At 33.3% G+C, this 20,182-nt stretch overlaps 3 protein-coding genes, 1 long non-coding RNA gene and 1 other non-coding gene across 9 annotated transcripts; 1 reads left to right on the top strand and 4 right to left on the bottom strand.

Moving 5' to 3' along the window:
* Positions 1-1,828: 1,828 nt before the first annotated feature.
* On the bottom strand, positions 1,829-2,299 carry LOC142549737 (small polypeptide DEVIL 4-like). The gene has a single exon (XM_075658843.1). It carries the CDS (start codon positions 2,128-2,130, stop codon positions 1,954-1,956), a length of 177 nt encoding a protein of 58 aa, XP_075514958.1. The 5' UTR covers positions 2,131-2,299; the 3' UTR covers positions 1,829-1,953.
* Positions 2,300-7,999: 5,700 nt separating this feature from the next.
* On the bottom strand, positions 8,000-11,047 carry LOC142548268 (uncharacterized). 3 transcript variants are annotated; one of them, XR_012820950.1, is made up of 3 exons: positions 11,032-11,047; positions 8,350-8,634; positions 8,000-8,232 (listed from the first exon to the last, which is right to left on the bottom strand). It is a non-coding gene; the product is annotated as an uncharacterized LOC142548268 (long non-coding RNA). The 3 variants fall into 3 exon arrangements; XR_012820949.1 differs by having other exon boundaries at positions 11,023-11,038; XR_012820948.1 differs by lacking the exon at positions 11,032-11,047 and having other exon boundaries at positions 8,350-8,668.
* Positions 11,048-12,041: 994 nt separating this feature from the next.
* TRNAD-GUC (transfer RNA aspartic acid (anticodon GUC)) lies at positions 12,042-12,113 on the bottom strand. The gene has a single exon. It is a non-coding gene; the product is annotated as a tRNA-Asp (tRNA).
* Positions 12,114-15,667: 3,554 nt separating this feature from the next.
* On the top strand, positions 15,668-17,276 carry LOC142549733 (UPF0496 protein 1-like). Its single transcript, XM_075658838.1, has one exon. The coding sequence runs from the start codon at positions 15,687-15,689 to the stop codon at positions 17,055-17,057; it is 1,371 nt and encodes a 456-aa protein (XP_075514953.1). The 5' UTR covers positions 15,668-15,686; the 3' UTR covers positions 17,058-17,276.
* An 88-nt stretch (positions 17,277-17,364) lies between these two features.
* On the bottom strand, positions 17,365-19,960 carry LOC142549734 (uncharacterized). 3 transcript variants are annotated; one of them, XM_075658840.1, is made up of 8 exons: positions 19,618-19,915; positions 19,452-19,544; positions 19,194-19,272; positions 18,796-18,874; positions 18,565-18,604; positions 18,346-18,480; positions 18,094-18,231; positions 17,365-17,919 (listed from the first exon to the last, which is right to left on the bottom strand). In XM_075658840.1, the coding sequence occupies exons 1-8, from the start codon at positions 19,863-19,865 to the stop codon at positions 17,628-17,630; spliced, it is 1,104 nt and encodes a 367-aa protein (XP_075514955.1). In that variant the 5' UTR covers positions 19,866-19,915; the 3' UTR covers positions 17,365-17,627. The 3 variants fall into 3 exon arrangements, with proteins under 3 accessions (XP_075514955.1, XP_075514954.1, XP_075514956.1); XM_075658839.1 differs by having other exon boundaries at positions 18,094-18,480; positions 19,618-19,939; XM_075658841.1 differs by having other exon boundaries at positions 17,682-17,919; positions 18,006-18,480; positions 19,618-19,960.
* Positions 19,961-20,182: the final 222 nt, after the last annotated feature.

Raw genomic sequence — 20,182 nt, 5'->3', positions numbered from 1 at the left:
CGTGCGTCCATGAGGAGTTACACCTACTTGGGTTCAATTGGTCGAGTTGTTGAGCACGAATATCTGGAGAGTTGTGTGTCAGGATATTGTTTCATATCATCTCAGAGATTATGTTTATTATTTTTTTGTTTTTGGTATTGTCACCGATAGAGAATAATCTTACTCGTTAAGATTTGATGTCCCTATTTTACGGTATCTGACCAACTAAATGATATAATGTGACGTCAGCAGCTTGACGTACGAAAAATCACAAAAGTCACTCATCTCAACCTTATAGACTTTTTCTGACCCAACTAAGTGTCCATTTCGCCCTAGCTTTTAGAATATGGCTAACTAGTTATAATTCATAGTGTGAGCTAGCAAAAAGTACAAACTTAAGTAAAGGGTCACATGTATTTGCTACTGATTCATCAATTCGTGGCCAAATTGTTGGAAGTCCATGAAATCTTCCACTGCCCTGCTTAGCATCTATACGGTTAGACAAACGCATTTTCACAAGAGTTAGGCATCAATTGTGCTAATTATAGGGTGGGACACTGTTCTATTTTGATTGTACCATGATATGATTCATGTGTCACCAATTGAAACATATATTCAAAAGAGAATCTAAAAATTAGTAAAAATCATCAGTTTTAAAATTAAAATTCCTATTTAGTGTATCACATATTTCGACTTAGATTATCATTATAAAATAAATTTACGACCTATAAATTAGTACTACATGTGTGAAAATTGAAACTTGATTTAACGCGATAGATTATTTTTACAGTGTAGTTTCGATTTTCGATAAAATACTAACATGACACCAGATATAGCTGAGAGGACGAAAACATTGTTGAAATTGTGAACTCCAGCAAAAATTAGAGGAGATGAGAAATAAAACAAATTTATTACTTGCAACATCCAATTTTAGAATCTGCCCCCCTCTCAAGTACAAAAGAAAATATGTATTTTAACTATAAAAAAATAGAAAAATCTGTGATTACTCACGGATCAAAATTTTCTTATTTAATTATAATTATATATGAACTATATGTACCAAATAATGTGAAAATGAGGAATTGTATGGTTCATTTGGTTGCCGACTATTTGGGTAAGTTTTCACACGCACTAATGTCCTTTCCTAGGGAGCTTATTTTTTTGACCGGTTTTTATGTAAGGCAAAAACTTGTGTGAGACGGTCTCACGAGTCATATTTGTGAGACGGATATCTTATTTGGGTCATCCATGAAAAAATATTACTTTTTATGCTAAGAGTATTATTTTTTATTGTGAATATGGGTAGGGTTGACCCGTCTCACATATTAAGATCCGTGAGACGGTCTCACATGAGTCACACTCTTTCTGTAAAGGCAAAAACTTGTGTGAGACAGTCTCACGGGTCGTATTTTGTGAGACGGATCTCTTATTTGGGTTATCCATGAAAAAGTATTACTTTTTATGCTAAAAATATTACTTTTTATTGTGAATATGGGTAGGGTTGACCCGTTTCATAGACAAAGATTCGTGAGATCGTTTCACAAAAGATTTACTCTTCTGTAAAAAGTAACTTTCCAATAAATTATTTCAGCAATTTCAGGGGAAAAAAAAACTTGATTTATTATAACTAATAAATCGTAGTATATTTTTAATGCCATTTTCATCATTTGAAAATGGCTCTCGTCCACTTAATTTTCTTCACCAATGATTGATTCATTTCGATTGCAATTGAGTTCTTCACTTGGTTAGTAACACACCTTAAAAAATGATTGCAAATAGGAAATCATTACTATTTAAAAATGACATTATTAAGGGAAAAACCCTTTCTCAATTTATACATATAAGTATATATATATAGATTAATATAGCTAGTTAAATCATTAAGTATATATACAAAGAAAGAACAAAATTCTAAAGATCCAACGGGAAATTAGCCAGCGTCAGTGTAGTATAGAATCTTCGACGCAGGAACGATCAGTCGTGCCAGCAAATAAGCATCACCACACACCTTCTTATAATGTAGAGCCTCCCTCTTTGTTCCTCAAGAGATCTTCCCAATCTTCTACTTGACAATCTTTTCTTGGATCTTCTCAAATCCGATGAAGATGGAGTACTACTTCCCATTTCTTCAAAATTAATGCACCAAATCATAACTAACAAGAAAGTAAAGAGTGGTAGTATGAAATAATATTTATTTAGGTCTATTTTTTATATATATGTTTGCATGAAAAAACATGATGCAGAGAGGGGGAAATGGCGTGAAATTAATTGATGTTTGTTGAGTTAGAAACGATGGGCAAAAGGGGTTCTTATAATGAGGAAAAGAGTGGCTAAAAAGCCATGAATGCCCCATTTCTTTTGTGGGAGACATCATTATCTACAGGGAAAATAGTGCAAGGGTCATCATCCAGTATACTTGGGTCTGTCCCAAGGGGTAACACTAAAAAAAAAGCAGATGGATTAGCGACGATTTTGTTCAATCCGTCGCTATAGCGACGGTTTTCCTTTAACCGTCGCTATATAGCGACGGGTTCTAAGACAACCGTCGCTAATCAAAATAAGCGACGGTATAATGAAAACCGTCGCTTTTTTAGCCACGGTTTATCATCAACCATCGCAATTGTGGCGACAGTTTTTAATAAACTGTCGCTAATATTGCGACGATGTAAACAAGCCGTCTCAATTTTATGCGACTGTTTTTAAAACAACCGTCGCTCCCAAAATAAGCGATGGTTTAATGAATACCGTCGCTTTTTTAGCCACGGTTTATTTGCAACCGTCGCTATTATAGCGGCAGTTTTTAATAAATTGTCGCTAATATTGCGACAGTGTGACTATACCGTCGCATTTTTGTGCGAAAGTTTTTAATAATACCGTCGCTAATCAAACGAAGCGACGGTTTAATATAAAACCGTCGCTTTTTTAGCCACGGTTTATCGTTAACCGTCGCTATTGCAGCGACCTGTTTTTGTGCGAGTCGCCAATATCGGCAGTTGTCCACCAACCGTTGCCTGATCTAGATCGGCGACGGTTTGTCGACGTTTAACCGTCGCCGATCTGAATCGGCGACAGTGTTTTCAGACCGTCGCTATTGGCGACGATTTATTATCTTTCCGTCGCGAATAGCGACTATTTTTTCAAAGATCGTCGCTATGATTCTATATATACCGAGGTTCGCGAACATTTTTCTTAAGCGATATTCGCCTGTCTCTGGTAGTAGCGAAACTCTATAAATTTTTCGAAGTTTCGGTTTTTTATTTTGTACTAACATTTTTTCGTATTTATTTCGTAGATTTGCTAGTCGGTGCGATCTACCAGCGTTACGTGGAACTGCATATTTTTGCGCACATCAGGTTTTCAAGGTTTTTTTTACAGAAAATTTAATACATGATTTTAATTTTTGCGTAGTAGTTTATTTGTGAATTTTATGGCAGTGTTTATATACAAACCGTCGCTTCATTAAACGACGGTTTTTTTAAAAAACCACCGATTAATATAGCGACGGTTATGTTAAAAATAAAATCATCTGTAAGGAATGTTATTCATAAACGTACATGAAATTAAAATATTATAATGTGTGTATCAGAAGTTAGTGTTGTGCCCGGTGTTGGCAACACGGCACACAACACGACAGCGGAAATTAATTATCGACACACAAATATAATTTTAATAAATAAACATCAGTTTTAAATTATGCACAAGTACGAATACTTGTGCGATGCGTCATGTCAAAAAATTCACTAGAAAAATTATGTAAATCGTTTACACCAAAACAATACTAGTGAGAATAACAAAACCAAATTCCTTGACACTCCAAGGAATTAAAAATGCATCAAAATAAACCACATAAAAACTAGATGCATAAAATAAATCCGTATTGCTTAAAACCAAAGAAATCACTCTTCGATCAACACTCTGCGTCAGTGTTGTTCTTGAGTGTTGGCAACACCAATCAGCAACACGGTATATGTGAATCAATCACACAAAATCTTCAACACGAAAATCTTCAACATCTGAACTCTGTGTGTGTTCAGAAAAATCCAGCAGCTCTCATACGCTGTAAAGTGATCACCCGATCACACAAAAACTGTAGAGCGAATATATGTTGGACTCTTGTGATTTCTTCTATGTGAAAAGAACTATGTCCAACACACTTGAAAAGCTTCTCTCCACAAAAAGCATCTTCTCTCTCTAAAGCCCTTGTTCTCTCTCTCTCTCTCTACAAAGCACTCTCAGAACCCCCAGTACGGCTGTAAGACAATTCATCTTTATATCTATGTCTTGACCTAAAAGTTATTCAATAGAAGAGTCCTACAAAATATGAAAACAAGATTTTAAACAAGAGCAAAATATATTAGAGATAAAAATCATATTAAAAACAAATCCTATAATATCTAGATATAAATCAATCAAGATCTTATAATCTAGAAATAAATCAAACAAGATTTCATAATCTAGAAAGGCAAAATCATATCAAAATAATAATGGAATAAAATATTCCTTTCAAAGTTAATAATCATTTAATTTCTTTTAATTAGTTTGGCCTAACTTTGATTATGCATGAACACACAATATTTTGTCGCTATTACACTTCAATTGATGAATTTGATTTTGACGAATTAATTTGATTTGACGAAATATTTCACATAATACTCATATTATCTGTATTTGAAATCAAATACAATTATAATTGAAATTATTTAACTTGATATATAATTTTGTCAATCCAAACAAGTCAACGAAAAGTTACTTTAATTTATGATAGCATATGAAATACCATTTTAACTTGGTGGAGAGTAGTTATTTGTTAAGTTTTTTATTTTATAAATTAGTTAACTAATTAAAATATTATTATTTTGGGTCGTCACTCGCCTTTTTCATAAAATTTATTTCAAATGTATAGGCCGAACATTTGTCTTTCCACTAGTTTCTAAGTTATTTAATATGACTACTTTCAAGGAAGTAGAAAATTGAACTTGAGACCTAACATTTGTGGGTTCGCTTGTTTCTAAGTCATTTATTTAAGTTTTGACTAGAGTTATCATTTTAAGTTCTATTTTAACTTTAAAGTTCCAACTACGTCGAGATTAATATTGTATTTGGATTGAACGATTTGACTCGAGTAATCATTTTAAGTTCTATCTTAATTTTAAAGATCCAATTACACTGATAGTGTGCTTGGATCGAGAGATTTTGAAACCATGTATTTTAAATACATAAATTTCATTTTCATTTGATTGTTTGGATTAATTTTATGTCTGGTGTATTTTAAATCCGTAACACTTTAAATTTATATAGTTGTAACGACGATTGTGATGAATTACAAAAACACACAAAATATGTGTCGTTTCAAATTTATTGTTCAAACGTCTTCCCAAATCAAATATCTCTATTTAAATCAAATCATCACATCCTAGTTCAGCCTAATATCATTTATATTTTATATTCACTGCTATTAGATTTTTTAAATAAAAAAATCTTTTTTTCCCCAAATATTTGGTTGATTTGGATACAAATTGTTACGATTTTTTTTTTTTTTCAATATTGTTAGGCTATTTTAATTAAATAATGGAAAATACTAATATTCGTCAAAATATGGGAAAAAAATGATAAATAAAGGGCCAAGGTTTGAAAGCCCGGCTCTTATCTTACACAAAAACTCATGTGAGACGGTCTCGAGTCAATTTTGTGAAACTGATATTTTATATGGGCCATCCACGAATATTTTTTATTTTTTATATCAAAAATATTAATTTTTATTATAAATATGATCATGATTGATCTGTTTCACTAATACAAAATTTTATAATGCGTGACGTGATGATTCTTGATCACCATAACACAGTCGGTGGTGGGAAATCACCGAAGCCACAGTAGAGGTTAGCTCTAAAATTCAGCTCCCAAGCTCGTCGAATCGCTGCTCTTGGACGCGAATCGGGTATAAATAAATCACTCTCGCTCTAAGTTGTTACTCTGCTTGCATATCTCCGCTGTATCCGGAGAGATGGATCGCAGATTTGGTGGGAAACAACCGACAAGAACGCCGTCGTTTGCATGGTCGTGCGCTGTCGTCGTTGTGTCGCTCCTTTGCGGCGCTTTCGTAGTTCATAATATCTACAAGCCTGATCTGGTATGCCTCTCGTCTCTCAAAAACTCTTCTTCACGGTTTTTTTTTAGTTGTCACACGACCTATTCGATAAAATGCCCCAAAGAGCTTTCTAGTTGATTGTTGTGCTATTTTATTGCAGAGGCTGCCTCAGTCTGACACCAATGATGAGATTCAGCAGGAACAAGTGGAGAAGATTTGACCCATAGTTCTAGCTTGCAAGTGAATTTGGCAATTATGGTTTTTTTTAGCTGGATTACATAGCTCGATTCTTGATTTTGTTTTGTTTGAGGATGTTTCTTTTTCCATGACCAAAATCTTCAACCCAATTTCACAATTTTATAGTGGATGGTGATTCTTGTTCAAATAACTGACTAAATTGATGTTTTTTTAAAAAAATTAAGGATCAATCACTACGAAAAAACGGATGGATTAGCGACGATTTTGTTCAATCCGTCGCTATAATAGCGACAGTTTTCCTTTAACCGTCGCTCTATAGCGACGGGTTATAAGACAACCGTCGCTATATTTAAATGATTATTAAATAGTCGCTATTCGCGACGGCAATTGGCGATGGTTTAAAAAACCGTCGCCGATTCAGATCGGCGACGGTTGGTGGACAACTGCCGATATTGGCGACTCGCACAAAAACGGTCGCTGCAATAGCGACGGTTGACGATAAACTGTGGCTAAAAACCGTCGCTTCGTTTGATTAGCGACGATATTATTAAAAACTGTCGCACAAAAATGCAACGTTATAGTCACACTGTCGCAATATTAGCGACAATTTATTTAAAACTGCCGCACAAAAATAGCGACGGTTTTTAAACAACCGTCGCTTAATATAGCGACGATTTTGTCATAAACCGTCGCTTAATATAGCGACGGTTTTAACATAACCGCCGCTTAATATAGCGACGAAACGTATATTTCTGTCGCTTCATTTAGCGACGGTTAACATATAATCCGTCGCTAAATGGCGACGGTGTTCATCAACATAACCGTCGCTACGAACGACGGGAGTTGTTAACATAGCGACGGTATGTATATTTCTGTCGCTTCATTTAGCGACGGTTAACATATAAACCGACGCTAGTTCCAGTTACGGACCGTTAATCCGTCGTTAAAATCGTCGCTTTACCCTTTTAGCAACGGTTTTAGCAACGGTTTGACCGTCCCTAATTTTGTTTTGTTTTGTTTTTTTTTTGTAGTGTAAAAAGGGGATGAAGTTTTATCATTTCTTTCTATTTTGCTGCCACATTGTTGGTTTTCATGTTTATTTAAATTTGTCCGACTTCAATGTTGTTTAATAATGCAGGTTTTATATTTGGGTTAAATTAAATAATATTTATATGTAATAAGATTAAAGTTTATATAAATTTAGAAATAAGAATGAATAAAAAGATGATATTATTAGGTAACCTACTCGTTCATCTTGAGGGTAGTAGGATTGAGGATTTTTTAAGGTTTGAATGTCGAAAAAACTTATTTTGTCAAATTATAGTACTTTTTTATGTTTGATATCATGTTTAATCGTTATTATCTAAATCTTTTTTTGTCACTTTCTTCGTCTGTTAATAAAGATACTAGTCATGATCTTGCATCTTCTAATTGGAGTCTCTATTGAGCTACCTCCCAAGGGCGGCGTTGGATGCAGTGGCGGAGCATGATCATATCATAATACGGCTGGTATTGACGACATCCGTAGGCCAACGGAGCGTACTACCGATCTCATCGGAGTTCCCACTAGTTTTTGAGCAGCGATATGCTAATTTCCCGGTATGCTGGTAAATACATGCATCCATGATTTGTATATTCTCATATACAATAAGAAAATACACATGTATATATGCTAAATAATATTTTTGTAGTGATTGATCCTTAATTTTTTTAAAAAAACATCAATTTAGTCAGTTATTTGAACAAGAATCACCATCCACTATAAAATTGTGAAATTGGGTTCAAGATTTTGGTCATGGAAAAAGAAACATCCTCAAACAAAACAAAATCAAGAATCGAGCTATGTAATCCAGCTAAAAAAAAAAAAACCATAATTGCCAAATTCACTTGCAAGCTAGAACTATGGGTCAAATCTTCTCCACTTGTTCCTGCTGAATCTCATTATTGGTGTCAGACGGAGGCAGCCTCTGCAATAAAATAGCACAACAATCAAATAGAAAGCTCTTTGGGGCATTTTATCGAACAGGTCGTGTGACAACTAAAAAAAACCGTGAAGAAGAGTTTTTGAGAGACGAGAGGCATACCAGATCAGGCTTGTAGATATTATGAACTACGGAAGCGCCGCAAAGGAGCGACACAACGACGACAGCGCACGACCATGCAAATGACGGCGTTCCTGTCGGTTGTTTCCCACCAAATCTGCGATCCATCTCTCCGGATACAGCGGAGATATGCAAGCAGAGTAACAACTTAGAGCGAGAGTGATTTATTTATACCCGATTCGCGTCCAAGAGCAGCGATTCGACGAGCTTGGGAGCTGAATTTTAGAGCTAACCTCTACTGTGGCTTCGGTGATTTCCCACCGCCGACTGTGTTACGGTGACAAGAATCATCACGTCACGCATTATAAAATTTTGTATCAGTGAAACATATCAATCATGTTCATATTTATAATAAAAATTAATATTTTTGATATAAAAAATAAAAAATATTCGTGGATGGCCCATATAAAATATCAGTTTCACAAAATTGACTCGAGACCGTCTCACATGAGTTTTTGTGTAAGATAAGAGCCGGGCTTTCAAACCTCGGCCCTTTATTTATCATTTTTTCCCCATATTTTGACGAATATTAGTATTTTCCATTATTTAATTAAAATAACCTAACAATATTGAAAAAAAAAAAAGAATCGTAACAATTTGTATCCAAATCAACCAAATATTTGGGTTAAAAAAAGATTTTTTTATTTAAAAAATCTAATAGCAGTAAATATAAAATAAAAATGATATTATGTTGAACTAAGATGTGATGATTTGATTTAAATAGAGATATTTGATTTGGGAAGACGTTTGAACAATAAATTTGAAACGACACATATTTTGTGTGTTTTTGTAATTCATCACAATCGTCGTTACAACTATATAAATTTAAAGAGTAACGGATTTAAAATACACCAGACATAAAATTAATCCAAACAATCAAATGAAAATGAAATTTATGTATTTAAAATACATGGTTTCAAAATCTCTCGATCCAAGCACACTATCAGTGTAATTGGAACTTTAAAATTAAGATAGAACTTAAAATGATTACTCGAGTCAAATCGTTCAATCCAAATACAATATTAATCTCGACGTAGTTGGAACTTTAAAGTTAAAATAGAACTTAAAATGATAACTCTAGTCAAAACTTAAATAAATGACTTAGAAACAAGCGAACCCACAAATGTTAGGTCTCAAGTTCAATTTTCTACTTCCTTGAAAGTAGTCATATTAAATAACTTAGAAACTAGTGGAAAGACAAATGTTCGGCCTATACATTTGAAATAAATTTTATGAAAAAGGCGAGTGACGACCCAAAATAATAATATTTTAATTAATTAACTAATTTATAAAATAAAAAACTTAACAAATAACTACTCTCCACCAAGTTAAAATGGTATTTCATATGCTATCATAAATTAAAGTAACTTTTCGTTGACTTTTTTGGATTGACAAAATTCTATATCAATTATAATTGTATTTGATTTCAAATACAGATAATATGAGTATTATGTGAAATATTTCGTCAAATCAAATTAATTCGTCAAAATCAAATTTATCAATTGAAGTGTAATAGCGACGAAATATTGTGTGTTCATGCATAATCAAAGTTAGGCCAAACTAATTAAAAGAAATTAAATGATTATTAACTTTGAAAGGAATATTTTATTCTATTATTATTTTGATAAATTGATAATTTTATGATTTTGCCTTTCTAGATTATGAAATCTTGTTTGATTTATTTCTAGATTATAAGATTTTGATTGATTTATATCTAGATATTATAGGATTTGTTTTTAATATAATTTTTATCTCTAATATATTTTGCTCTTGTTTAAAAACTTGTTTCCATATTTTGTAGGACTCTTCTATTGAATAACTTTTAGGTCAAGACATAGATATAAAGATGAATTGTCTTACAGCCGTACTGGGGGTTCTGAGAGTGCTTTGTAGAGAGAGAGAAGAAGGGCTTTAGAGAGAGGAGGTTTTTTGTGGAGAGAAGCTTTTCAAGTGTGTTGGACATAGGTCTTTTCACATAGAAGGTCTTTTCACATAGAAGAAATCACAAGAGTCCAACATATATTTGCTCTACAGTTTTTGTGTGATCGGGTGATCACTTTACAACGTATGAGAGCTGCTGGATTTTTCTGAACACACACTGGTGTGATTGATTCACATATACCGCGTTGTTGATTGGTGTTGCCAACACTCAAGAACAACACTGACGCAGAGTGTTGATCGAAAAGTGGTCTCTTTGGTTTTAAGCAATACGATTTTATTTTATGTGGTTTATTTTGATGCATTTTTAATTCTTTAGAGTGTCAAGGAATTTGATTTTGTTATTCTCACTAGTATTGTTTTGGTATAAACGATTTACATAATTTTTCTAGTGAATTTTTTGCCATTATATTTGTATGTCGATAATTAATTTCCGCTGCCGTGTTGTGTGTCGTGTTGCCAACACCGGGCACAACACTAACTTCTGATACACACATTATAATATTTTAATTTCATGAACGTTTATGAGCAACATTCCTTACAGATGGTTTTATTAAGCGACGGTTATGTTAAAACCGTCGTTATATTAATCGGTGGTTTTTTAAATAAACCGTCGTTTAATGAAGCGATGGTTGTATATAAAATTTGCCATAAAATTCACAAATAAACTACTACGCAAAAATTAAAATAATGTATTAAATTTTCTGTAAAAAAAACCTTGAAAACCTGATGTGCGCAAAAATATGCAGTTCCACGTAACGCTGGTAGATCGCACCGACTAGCAAATCTACGAAATAAATACGAAAAAATGTTAGTACAAAATAAAAAACCAAAACTTCGAAAAATTTATAGAGTTTCGCTACTACCAGAGAGAGACGAATATAAGGAAAATGTTCGCGAACCTCGGTATAATTAGAATCATAGCGACGATCTTTGAAAAAATAGTCGCTATTAGCGACGGAAAGATAATTAACCGTCGCCAATAGCGACAGCCTAAAAACACCGTCGCCGATTCAAATCGGCGACGGCTATTAAAAACCGTCGTTAAACGCGACGGTTGTCATTATACCGCGCTTATTTTGATTAGCGATTGTTGTCTTAAAACCCGTCGGCTACTACTTCCGTTTTTTTGTAGTGTTGTATTTTATCAAATATTGTAAATTATCGGTAGCTATTATATATAAATAATGTTTGTGTACTAAAATTATTTATGCCACGTGATAAATTTGTGTCTATATATATATGAGTCGAGCCGAGCCGCATGATAGTTCCATTTTTTCATTAAAACATTAATTCATTTTCTTAAATTAAAACAAATTTATTGTTTTTAATTTTGACTTTATTATGTATATGTGTGAATCGGTGAGCGTGAATTTGTATACTATTTTTAAATTATCTTATCTTTGCAAAATTACTTCATCGAATTGTGTTTGAAATACAAAAAGCTGGAAAAAAAATAAGCCAGAATAATGTGGGGTAAACAGAAATTAATTCGTTTAATTCAATAATATCATTATTTTTTAAATTCAAAACTTCATTCCATTTCAAAATCCCCATTTCCTTGTATTATTTATAGCACAATACACTATGTTTTTTGTTAAAAAAATTTTGAAATCTTATAATTTTAAAAATAAAATTTCATCAAAAATTTCATGCGTGGTGATAATCGAATAGCAAATTAAATTAATTTTTTTTTCTAAAATAATAATAATAATAATAATAATCTTCAGTAAAGACGCCGTTGCCGGGGATCGAACCCGGGTCACCCGCGTGACAGGCGGGAATACTCACCACTATACTACAACGACTTTGTTGAAACATAGGTTCAACGTAAATATATTATTAATATTTTTTATGTCACTTTGAATGCTGACCGGCAATTTTATAATAAAAATGAAAAGAAACTGAATAAGGATTAAATTGATGCAAGGCAACAAATGATACATAAAATAATCTAGTCTCTGAATTAAATGAAAAGAAATATGCGTATGAAAGAAAATGAGATCTGGAATTTTACCGAAAACTAGTATTTAACCCGTGCGATGCACGGGATGATATTATTAAAAATTAGTAAAAAAAATGAATATATATTTAAATTGAAAAAAATAATATAATTATAAAAAAATAAAAAAAATAATTTCGCTAATTTTAAAAAACTTTCTTAAATACATAGATTAATATTTTGGCTAATAATCACTATCATATATCAAAATTTTAGATTGTGTTAGCCAAAGGCAATGACATGATGCTTATCGTATTTAGTGTATTGATGTCGACTACCAACCTTAATACATATTTAATTCTTTAATTTTTCGAAAAGCTATATATTATTATTTTTTAACATGTGATAATTTTTTTTAAATCACATTCAAATAAAATTAATGAGAAATACTTTTTTAATAATTTCGTCTAAATTCACATTCACAAACAATTTTGTGACATGACACATGTTTGATATATTTGAATGATAACAATAATTGTTTCATCAATATCTTTATCCAAATGAGTTGTGATTTTATCTACAAAATCACTTCATAATATACACAACAGCCTATTATTCCGAAAGAAAAATGAAAATGTGATATAAGTAAATTATGTATAAATCAGAAAAGTTATTGTATTAACATTTACTATGTATATTCCAAAACAACGTCAATAAATTTTATAAGGTGTCTTCTAATAAGATGCGTACTTTCTTTAGAATTGGTTTAATCATTTCTATTACGGGACATTTTATACTATCATGTATCTGTAAATTTTGTAATATAGAAGAAAATTATCACATTAGTAATATGTAATAATTAAAATTTTGTACAAATAGAAGAATAATATTTTTTACTTCTCGATCATGAAAGACATATTTCAAACTTGATGTCTCGTTGTTTCCATATGTAGGCAGTTCATAAAAACGAACAAATCTAAATTTAAACGAACATTACATCTTGTAAGGATTCAACTCATATATGATGCTGAAAGAGAAGTCATTTTAGAATTCAAATTCGGAGTAGATATATTCAGTAAGATAAATAGAATAAAATTGGTTTATAATATAATATGCAATATTACGTTATTTATAATTTAAAATTCAAATAAGACATCCCAAAAGATAAAAATTATACATTGGATATTTTTGACAAAATTATATCATACATTAACTCTTTCAAACTATGTAAATCTCGAATTGCATGCATTGGGTGTTAAACATTTATGATTATTGAGGGTAATATACATGTTTATTGAGAGTAATTCAATGTCCATTTGAAATTCATTTGAATATATCTTTTTAATTTTTCTTATGCTCTCTTATTTGAATTTTTAAGAAGACAATTCAAAATATACAATATACATATAGTTTTGGAAGAAAAATACAATGCATTAATTATTTCAAATTAAAGTAATTTCGAAATAATATGCATTTGAGATTAAAAAAAATTTATGATTATTAAATGGTAATTTAATTTTTCATTGGAAAAATTTGTTATGGTGATAACTTTTAACATTCAACCAATTTTTATTTAGAAAAATTAAATAAAATAATTAAATATTATATTTCTTTTTTTAGTAAGTAATTTGGACAGGAAATACTTAAAATAGCAAAATGTGTTTTTGAATGATTTACCTCATGAGTGATACTGAACATTGCAATCATTTGTATTTTAAATTTATTTATAATGTTTTTAGTTAAATTGATTGATATAATCAATACAAATATTTTAATATATTTTACGTTTTCAATATATTTTAGTTTGAATTCGAGTAAAAAAAAAAACATATAATACATGCATTGGATTTCAAACATCTTTGATTATTGAAGGTAGTATACATGTTTATTGAGGATAATTTAATGTCCATTTGAAATTCTTTTGAATATATCTCTTTTAATTTTCTTGAGCTTTCTTATTTGAATTTTTAAGAAGACAATTCAAGAGATATAATATACATATGGTTTTTGAAGAAAACTACAATGCATTAATTCTTTCAAATTAAGGTAATCTCGAAATAATATGCATTTAGGATCAAATATATCATAGTAACACAAAATCATACCACAAATTAAATTGATTGATATAATCAATGCAAATTTTTTAATGTAATTTATGTTTTCAATAGAGTTTAATATCAATTTGATTAAAAAACAAAAAACATAGAACACATAAATTATATTTGAATTAATATAAAAATGAATTAAATTCGAATTTGAATTAAATGAATTGATATAATCAATGCAAGCAATAATTGAAGTTATCATTTATTGCAATACACGTATTTCAATATTCTTGATATAACTTTCCTTTTTTAGAAATGACATTTTGGCGGGAAATTACTATTTTTGGCAAAAACTCTGCTTTTATATATATATAGATTGATTGAAATTTGCTTGGGGGATTGATGACCTTCTACACTTATTTTGTTCCTCTTTGTACGAAATGTTTAATCATTTATCAGAAGTTCGATTCTCCCTAATGAAATTTTCTCGGGCGAGCTTTTCACATAGGACATGTCCAACGTAGTTAGTTTATCTGACTAATGTGATTTACAGACTATTACTCTAGTCCGAAAATTTACCTACATAATACCAAAAAAAATTCGCACCATAAAAAAAGTTAATTTAATAATCTATCGCTTGATGTGTCCTCACGGCCACGACTTGGTCGATCCTCCTATTACCACAAATTCATTTTTTTATTAAAATGTGCCAAATCCCTTTTCTCCATAGCATTTAAATTAACTCGGGTTTTCCACCAATTTTTGTCCGGTCTTAGTTTGGGCCAAAATTATTATTTTAGGTGAAGAGGGTACCTAGCATAGGGGCTTGGAAGTCAAGAAGTTTTTCGTATAATTCTTCAAAAATAATTGAATTGTCTTGCTTGGCCATCACAAACAAGCTCTTTGTATTCTTCACCAAGATTTAGCTCAAGTCATTCTCGAGATAGGTGGTAGCAAAAACTGTCCGTGCTTCCTTCGTGATTTTCGCTCGACACGAATACCTGTTTGATGTACAAGTTGAAACTAGCTAGATTAATGATTCTAGTTTGAAAAAATAATTCGAAATCAAGTTGTTGTGAGAGTCCAATAGTCAGAATGATTGTTGTTCATTATATTATCAGGTTTTTTTCTCTTCTCGATTCATGCCCAAAATCGGGAATTTACATTTAAAGAGATAAATTTTGTGTAAATTTAAAATTTAATTGTATGTAAGCATGCAAAAGTTTGCTAGTTATTATTACGATCAGGGGCGAGAGATCAAGTTTAAAATTGTTTTCGACAGTGTATACAAAGTTGTTCTACAAATTGCAATTCGTTGGGTAACAGGAAAATGGCCCGATTTGATTGTAGATATTGCATTTGGGCCGTATACTTAAGGTCGCAAACATTCTTAAATGAAATCCTCGAAATTGCAAGGAAGAAGACCAAGACTTCTCCCGGCTGCTACCTTCTTCTCTGCGACTCATCTTCTGCTACTTCACGCGGATTATACAGACAGACCCTGTCTTACGATTCTTGAAAATTTCTCTCAAATGGGCAGCCAAATCAGCAGAAATGATCGAAGCAGCAGCAGCAGCAGTCGCTACCCGCCACCGCCTCCGCCTCCGCCTCCGCCTCCGCCTCCGCCTCGAGCAGCCTCAGATTCCAACTTCAACACCAGCGGACAAGAGGAGCCCACGGTCCCCGATCTGAACTCATATGAAGACGCTTGCCGCGAGGATCCTGATCTCCGGAAGTTAGACGAGAACCTCCAGCTTCGCACGCGCCGGACTGTCAACTCCATGGCCGTAGAGCTCGAGGTTCGCGCCATTTCTCTCGACTCGCTCGGTGAAGCCACGGGATTCTTACTCGAAATGAATAAAGAGGTGGTCGAAATCATCCTCAGGGACAAGAAAGATATATGGAAAGATCCTGAATTGTTGAAGCTCGTGGATGATTACTTCGAGAATAGCCTTTTAACTCTAGATTTCTGCAAATACCTTGATACCTGCCTTAAACGTGCTGAGATTATCGAGTCTATTATCAAGGTTGCCCTCAAGAAATTTGAGGAAGAACGTCATTCGGGAGACGGGCCTGTGAAGAGTTATTCAAGAACATTGGAGGAACTGAGGAATTTTAGGGCGGCTGGGGATCCGTTCGCCGCAGAGTTCATCGAGGTATTTAATTCCATTCGATCTCGGCAGGTTTTGATGTTGAAGAAGCTGCAAGCAAAGGATAAGAAATTGGATAAGAAGCTGCGGAGATTAGAAGTGTGGAGGAAGGTTTCCAATGCGATATTCATAGCGACATTTGCTTCTGTTTTGATCTGCTCGGTGGTGGCAGCTGCAGTCACCGCACCTCCAGTCGTGACGGCTCTGGCCGCTGCAGCAGCCATCCCTTTAGGATCAATGGGGAACTGGCTTAACTCGTTTTGGAAGAAATGTGAGAAAGATTTGATGGGGCAAAGGAAGCTTATTAGTTCAATGGAGATTTTTGGTACCATTGTTCTTACGGATTTGGAGAGCATCGGAAAACTGGTTGATAGGTTTCAAATTAAAATCGAGGAGTTGTCAACTTACACAGATTTTGCAATGAGAGACGCTGAGTCAGTGGAGATTGTGGTAGAAGAGATTAAAACAAAAGCCGATGACTTTATCAAGACTATCCATGATTTGAGTGAACGCGCCAATAAGTGCAGCGAAGAAACGAGGATGGCAAGGACTGTGATATTGAGGAGGATGATTACTAGCAGTTCAAATCAGGACATCGGTATGTATTCCTGTTAAATGGCAGCTAGAAATAGATGCAGGATGGAATCATTATGAATGAATAATAGAGGAGTTCTCTCTCCCATTTTTAATTGACATGAAGGAACTTTATGATCAAATATTTTGTTATTTTTCTTGAGGATTAATTATGTTATAATCAAACTATCACTGTAAAACAAAGTGGAATTTATGATCTTAACCTGCTATGTCATGCCGTGACCCTGCTGATTCCTACCATTCAATGCTATCTTGTTGAATAATGTAGTAGAATAAAGTACTCAAAGTAAATGCTAGCCTTTAGATTAAGAGACTGACGCAGAATTGCATCAGAAAAAGAATTCAATTCCATGTTTAGCACTACATGATGCAATTCACACGTCAATCAATATAGGGTACAAAAATTGTTTCTCCTAACTCCCTTTCAAGATGAGACTCGTACCCATTAAGCAAGCATGTCTAATCAGTACAACAATTGACAACATGGTACACTGTTTGTGTTCGACCTTCCTCCCCCAAAATATGAACTGCCTCTGTATGTTTGAGGGATCTCAGGCAGGCTTGCTATGCTTATAATACTGAATAATTACATCAAGAACCTGTAGGTTTTTGTAGAACTGAAAGGTCCATGTCATCAATGATGGCCCGCAATCCAGACCTAAAAGTGGGATGAAGCAACTTCACTTCCAGTTCTTTCTTCATACGAGAATTGGAAACTCGTTTCTCGCCCCTGGAACCTAACCTCTTGACAAGGGATTCATCTCTGTCTATAGAAACATATTGTTCTCCATGTTCAGAAAATTTCTCCTCAACCAAATCCTGGGCGTACTCAAAAACTTCCATTCTTGGAGCAGGATCATCATCCACGATGTTATATATTTTCCTAAATACATCAGAACATATGAAGAGGATTACTTTTGATGTTTGGAGTGCAGGTAAAATCAGTATTCTATCACAATAAATATACACCATTCATAATCCTTCCTTATATTTCCCACTGGTGTTTCAACTTTTTCACCGAATCTGGAAATAGAACACATTGCATGTTTTTACTTGCCCCGGAGACGGTCTCAGAACACTGGCATTGAGAGCTTGGCATACATCGGCCACATGAATACGAGATGTGTAGTTTTTATACATTCTTGTTTTCTGACTAAATGATAGAGGCTTCTGTTTCAGCATGGTATCAATAGCACTGTCAAACAAGAAAAGACAGGATATAATCCTCGACAGAGATTGAACTCTAATCCAACTGAATAAAAGCCACGAAGTTAGTAAAATGTTAAAATATTTGAATATTACTATAAACCTTCTACCAGGGCCATATATACCACCAAGGCGAAATACATGAGCTGCAATCCCGAGATTACGACCCAAGCTCAGCCATTCTTCCTCAGCAGATAACCTATCTATCACCCGCTCACTCGTAGTTCTTATAGTATATCTGTCACAAGATTATTTGTGTAATTTTTAACAGAATTTAAGCTTGACTGGAACCCGAGTAAATAAAATGTGGACGGAAGCTTACTCTTCGTCTACCCAAGCACCGCCACAATCTCCATACACACCTATACATCAAAATAAATAATCACTTAAATCTTGGATCGAAAAAAAATAGGGAAACTTGAGTGAAAGAAAGGCAAACAAAGGGAACCACATTAACAGACAGTGTGCCTAGAGGTCTCTCCTTGTGCATGCTGATGACAATTTTTATACTTCCTTTCGTGTATGACTAATAGTTTGTTAGACATTCACATACTTGTGGTTGATAAATATACTAGCCATTGGAGTCTCCCATCCTCTAAAATGTTCTCCACAAATTCTTTATCACGCAGCATCTGTCAAAAGGCAAGCCAGATTAGCAACCCGGATGACATCACAAGAATGGTGTGATCATTATTCATGAAATTGAGTGTATGTTCTTTGAGGAATGCTTGCAGATTGAAGCATTTGAAATCTAAATGCTGAATCTCTTTTGCTTGTTTCAAATATATATGAATTCCGCAGAAATCATATTCTTGTCCCTTGTATGTAATAATAATCCTAAATTCTCCTAAAATAAGGAGTTCAATATTTTTCCGTCAAATTCTACCATTAAATACATATCCATTAATCTAATCACAATCTGAAAGATTTATTATCAGAAGTAAACTTTACCGGATCACCAACGCCCGCCACTGGGGGTATGGATACGACGAGATGTGTATGACTTTTAACAATCTCTAGAATTTCAGGTCTGAACAATGCAAGCATAAAACTTGTTACATTAGCCAAATACCAATAATTGCACAATAAAATTGTAAAATAATCCAACCATCAAAAAAGGAAAACAGGACATTGTAAATCTTGAATCCTCGACTAGAAGTGAACTAAGCCATCAAACCAATTTCAAATATCATAAACACAAAATATTACCGTGGGTCATTTGCATCAAAGACATGAGAAGCATATCCCATTTTTTCGAGTTCATTCTTCTTGGCGACGCTTGTGCAGCTCCCACTCACCGCCCTTCACGATCAACAAGCACCCACAACTGAAAACAATTCGAAATCACAACACAGTTCACAATTAGAAGTCTTACCAGCCTCTGCTCTTCAAATCGGAAGCGAAGAAGCGTCCGACGAAACCCATTCCGAGAATGAACATGTTACGACCCAAATGTTCCGGCGATATAGGGTTTTGGGATAGATTGCATCTGACAGTAAGGGGTTTAAAGGCTTCCATTTGGTGAAATCGGAGATTAATTGACGGGACTTGGCCGCAAATCTCCATCTTGCAGCGGGTTGGACCAAATCTTTCAGAAACTGGAATTCTTTCTGATCGCTGCATTTCTGGAAAGTTGAAATTTTTGTGTTCATTTTATTATTCGAAATTTTCGAATTATTAATTTTTTTTATACATTTTCGAATTATTTCAAAATTTCGAATGAAATCGGAATATGACAAATCAATAAATTATATTCCAAATTGCCAATTTTAATTTTAAACAATGAACGAACGCGAAGGAGTAATCCGGCTTTTAACATTAAACTGTACATCGAGCATTGAATTTGGAATTTTGGAATGGATTGAGAATGTTCGTGCTATAATTTTTACATTACAAATTGAATTTTCACATGCATAAATTCAAGTGCATCAGATAAAAAA

This window comes from Primulina tabacum, chromosome 6, assembly GCF_025594145.1.
Source record: "Primulina tabacum isolate GXHZ01 chromosome 6, ASM2559414v2, whole genome shotgun sequence".
In the NCBI taxonomy this organism is placed as follows: domain Eukaryota; kingdom Viridiplantae; phylum Streptophyta; class Magnoliopsida; order Lamiales; family Gesneriaceae; genus Primulina; species Primulina tabacum.
This window is presented reverse-complemented; position numbering and strand designations above follow the sequence as displayed.

Coding starts and splice junctions, on each gene's coding strand:
- LOC142549737 (XM_075658843.1), bottom strand. CDS start 2,130: ATGATTTGGTGCATTAATTTTGAAGAAATGGGAAGTAGTACTCCATCT.
- LOC142549733 (XM_075658838.1), top strand. CDS start 15,687: ATGAAATCCTCGAAATTGCAAGGAAGAAGACCAAGACTTCTCCCGGCT.
- LOC142549734 (XM_075658839.1), bottom strand. CDS start 19,865: ATGCAGCGATCAGAAAGAATTCCAGTTTCTGAAAGATTTGGTCCAACC. Junction 18,481..18,564: donor GGTGCTTGGGTAGACGAAGA/GTAAGCTTCCGT, acceptor ATCTTGTGACAG/ATATACTATAAGAACTACGA. Junction 17,920..18,093: donor GTTCTGAGACCGTCTCCGGG/GCAAGTAAAAAC, acceptor TGATGTATTTAG/GAAAATATATAACATCGTGG.